Source organism: Perca flavescens, chromosome 4, assembly GCF_004354835.1.
Source record: "Perca flavescens isolate YP-PL-M2 chromosome 4, PFLA_1.0, whole genome shotgun sequence".
Classification (NCBI taxonomy): domain Eukaryota; kingdom Metazoa; phylum Chordata; class Actinopteri; order Perciformes; family Percidae; genus Perca; species Perca flavescens.
This window is the reverse complement of record NC_041334.1, coordinates 13528949-13533223: the sequence shown is the minus strand read 5'-3', so window position 1 is coordinate 13533223 and position 4275 is coordinate 13528949. Positions and strand designations below refer to the sequence as shown.

General features: G+C 40.7%; 1 protein-coding gene across 1 annotated transcript; it reads left to right on the top strand.

The window, feature by feature from the left end:
- The first annotated feature begins 3363 nt into the window (after positions 1 to 3363).
- Positions 3364 to 4037, top strand: LOC114554809 (transcription factor HES-5). Its single transcript, XM_028576854.1, has 2 exons — positions 3364 to 3501; positions 3615 to 4037. The coding sequence occupies exons 1-2, from the start codon at positions 3379 to 3381 to the stop codon at positions 4035 to 4037; spliced, it is 546 nt and encodes a 181-aa protein (XP_028432655.1). The 5' UTR covers positions 3364 to 3378.
- The last annotated feature ends 238 nt before the right edge of the window (positions 4038 to 4275 follow it).

Below are 4275 nucleotides of genomic sequence, written 5' to 3'. Positions count from 1 at the left end.
TCCCACATCTCCATATGAATGTGTGGGTCTTGGTCTGGCTGGAGTTTCTCACAGTCTCAGCCAATCAGAGAGCTTGGTGAGACAATAAGGGATGCAGCACACTTAATGCTGTTTTTGCCTGGGGGACAATGGTTAGATCTCAGGGGCACAGGTGGAGAACTGGGGTAGGGTGTGTGTGTGTGTGTGTGTGTGTGTGTGTGTGTGAGGGTGGGGTGTGTGGGGGGGATGGAGAGAGACTAACAGAGCTCTGTGTGAATCTGGGAAAGTGGTGACCCTGTAGAGAGAGCAGATCTGCTGCCTGATGCTGGGATCAATGACTTTGACTGAGCACACGCTCATCACCTCATCACACACGTGAGACACTGACTAGGACATTAAACACCTTTATAACACCTTTATAGTTTTAAGTATTGTTGCATTTGCAATCAAGTATCAGTCCTTGATATATTGACTGTGTAAAAAAAACTGAAACCATCATGATTTTAAAAAGCATTTTTATGTTGAAGCCAACATCTTGCTTTATTTTGAACAGTGCAAGTGTTTTTTCAAGCAAACACAAGCTAATACAATCTTGCAAGTAATCCCAATTGTGATTAGTTCATACAAGCTTAGCTCATGTATTGTTATGAGGCGATCACTGAGCAAATGTCAGCAAACTTCAGCAGAAAGTCATCCAGATGAGGCAGATGTGCCTTCTGTCTGGTGATAAGTTGTTCCAGTGAGTGACGAGTTTTAGTCAGGGTTTCCCACACTGGGAGCTGCGATCACGTGCACCACAAAAGGAGTTTGAATGCCTTACTGGCGGCTATTGGCCCTGTTTTGATCAAAGGGCAGAACTTGGCGGCAAAAACCATCTGGAGGAACACAAAGACAAAACACTGCCTAAGTTTCGATGCGATTTGAATGGAAAGTTGGTTACAGGTAATTGATTAATTAAAGGAATACCAATTCTTTTTTTCCTAAAACAAAGTCCAGCAAAAAATCTGTCCTCCCTCTCTTTTGTCTGTTAGATAACATTTCATTTAGAGGTTTCTTAAAACACATGGAAGACAAAGGTATCTGTATGTCCAAACATGAAACAAGTCTTAAAGCCCTTGTTGTAAGGACATTGCACTGGCGGTTTGGCATCAATCAATAGAATAAATAAAAAAAGGCTACATTGAAATAATGACCTGATAAACAGAGGGGAAATTAAGTTGGCAAAAGTGAGAGAGTTAGGTCCAAAGAGAGACACACAGTGAATGAAATACAGAAAAAAAAGAGAATAAGGAGAGAAAAAGTGTGCCAACTCCCCTGGGAGGATAGTCAGGTGCCGGTGGGGTTGAGGATGCTAATCACACTGATCTGTGACTCTGCTCTCACGGCTTTCCCACACTCGGCCCATTGACAGAGCTCCCACTTAATAACAGACATGTGCCTTGTTAAATGCTAATTCACCCCCACACAAGCAGCTCCCAGCTCTCCCCTGAGGGTAAAGTTTGTTGTTTCCACACAATCTTCAATTAGGAGAATAGAGCAGGAGAAACAAACAAATATTTGGACTGGGAATGAAATCTAACAGCCAGTCAACTACATGTTTCATTCGGGTGCAGAATTCCTTATTGCATGTAAACTTTAAACATTTATTTTTTAATAAATAGTAATGTTTAATACACTTTTTTTGTAGTTGTAGAAAAGAAAAGAACATTTTGAAGTGTTTATTAATGTACAGTATTTTCCAACAATTATTATGTCTCCTATAAAGATATATTTGACATTATTACAAACATGTTTTACTGAACAGTACTATCACCTATATATTATCTGTTTGTACACCAGCCTTCTCTATTGGGTGCCCATGGGATGAGATATAGATATTGACAAATCCATGAATAAATACCTGTTTCTTCTATATATGGTATTAATTAAATGCATAAATGTTTAATAGAGGGGCTTAAAAAAGTGTTTGTATCTTCTTCATTTATTAAAGTAACGAGGCTGTGCCATTTTGGTTTAAAAATTAAAAGAATGTACCTTTTAAAAATAGATAACTATAAAAGTGTAGTGCTAAAATTATATAAAACAGATTTGCTCAGCACCATTGTTTTTGAATTAAGATTTTATTGAATGTCTTTCATCAAATGACAAATCCTTAACATGTTTTATTTTTGCAATGGGTCATTTTCAAATTTGAAAAATATGTAAACATTAAAAATGTCATCTAAATATATACATGCCTTCAGGTTTAGTGAGAGAGAAAAAATAGCAAACATTTAAAATTCAGTAGTAAAGAAGAATTCTTTCCCCCCCTCCCAGGCGTCTTTGTCTGGCCTGCCTCTATTGTCCCACTGGGGCTCTGTGAGTGAGTTTTCCCTGCTTTCCCACACTCTGTCCATTCACTGCTCCCAAGAACAAAAGAAGTGTGTCTGGTTGCACATCACATTAATTATGGAGTCAATTTACGAGTTTTGTCCCACTGCTTCTGAATGGAAATTCCTGTCATCAAGGCTCATCATTACCAGGCTTTTGCAAAATGTCTACAAGGAATGCAGACATGTTTAGAATTAATGAACATTCAAAAGCTCTTTTCCCCCTCCTTTGGATTCAAATTGTTCCTCTGCATTCCAGGCTGTTTATTTTGACGGGAAGGATAAATGGGTGTCTATTCCTGAATTATTCCGGTCCTGGTTATAGTGCAAGAAGACTATGAATTTGATGTTAAAGCTCATTTGTAATAGCCTGCAATCGCATTTTATTTAAAACATGATCAAACCATCTTCATCCAGCTATGGATATGGTGCTTTGTGTTTGAAAACTATTAAATAGGTTTGACTGCATCCAATATTGTATTACTTTCTGAAAGTTTTGGATAACCACCACCTCAACGGCATATTCAGGATCATTAACAGATCACCCAGTTAAAAAAAACGAAACCAATCAAACAAGATGAGCACTGTTGCTTGCATTAGATAATTACATTTGATACATTTGCTTTATATACACCAGAAATATATGCACGTTCAGTTTTGAGTTGTGACATGATTTTTGTATCAATCTCCCACGTGTGTGATGAGATGATGAGCGTGTGCTCAGTCAAAGTCATTGATCCCAGCATCAGGCTGCAGATCTGCTCTCTCTACAGGGTCACCACTTTCCCAGATTCACACAGAGCTCTGTGAGTCTCTCTCCACCCCGCCACCCCCACCGCCCAGTCCTCCCCCCCAGTCCTCCACCTGTTCCCCTGAGATCTAACCATTGTCCCCCAGGCAAAAACAGCATTAAGTGTGCTGCATCCCTTATTGTCTCACCAAGCTCTCTGATTGGCTGAGACTGTGAGAAACTCCAGCCAGACCAAGACCCACACATTCATATGGAGATGTGGGACTATAAATAGGAGGGATGAAGCCAGCAGAGATCAGATTCTCTCTACAGAGACCTCTACAGCACAGAGATCCAGACATGGCACCTACAATCACTGCAGCAATGACCAATTCTCAGGAGCATCTGACTCTGACCCACAAGGTAATTTGAAGATTCACTAAGATTTAAATATTGTCAATGAGACTTTATCTTTGTTCATGCTAAAACTTCAATCCAGAATAAGTTTATTAATGACTTTGTTCTTCTTCCTGCAGCTCAGAAAGCCTCTGGTGGAGAAGTTACGCAGAGAGCGAATCAACAGCAGCATTGAGCAGCTCAAGTCTCTCCTGAGTCCAGAGTTCCTCAAACAGCAGCCAGACTCCAAGCTGGAGAAAGCAGACATCCTGGAGATGACAGTTTGTGTCCTGAGACGGCTGCAGCAGCAGAATCAACATGTGGACTCAGCAGCTGTCGGTCAGGGCTATTCCAGATGTGTCCAAGAGGTGACACACTTCCTGTCCAAAGAGCAGGTGAAGACCCAGTCCCAGAGAAGACTGCTGAACCACATCAACAAGCTGCAGTCTTCCTCTGATAACAACCTGAGAGAGGCTGACTTCTCTCTTCTGAGCTCCACAGTCCAGACCAGCATCACCAAAGAGAAGAGTCCAGTCAACAGCGCCGTCTGGAGGCCGTGGTAGACATCCCAAGGACTTGTACAAAAGTGAAGCTCATGAGCGAAACGAGCAATTGTACTTGTACTCTTGGACATTCAACCTCGTCCTCATTCTTGTAGTAGTCTCATTTTGAGTTCCGACATGTTTAACTTTTATTACCTTTTGTAAGGGTCATATTGTGTATTTCTGTGATATTTGCAGGTCGGCTATTTTGTATTTCAAAGGTAGTCACTTATTTCTGATTCAGATGTCACTCTGAAGT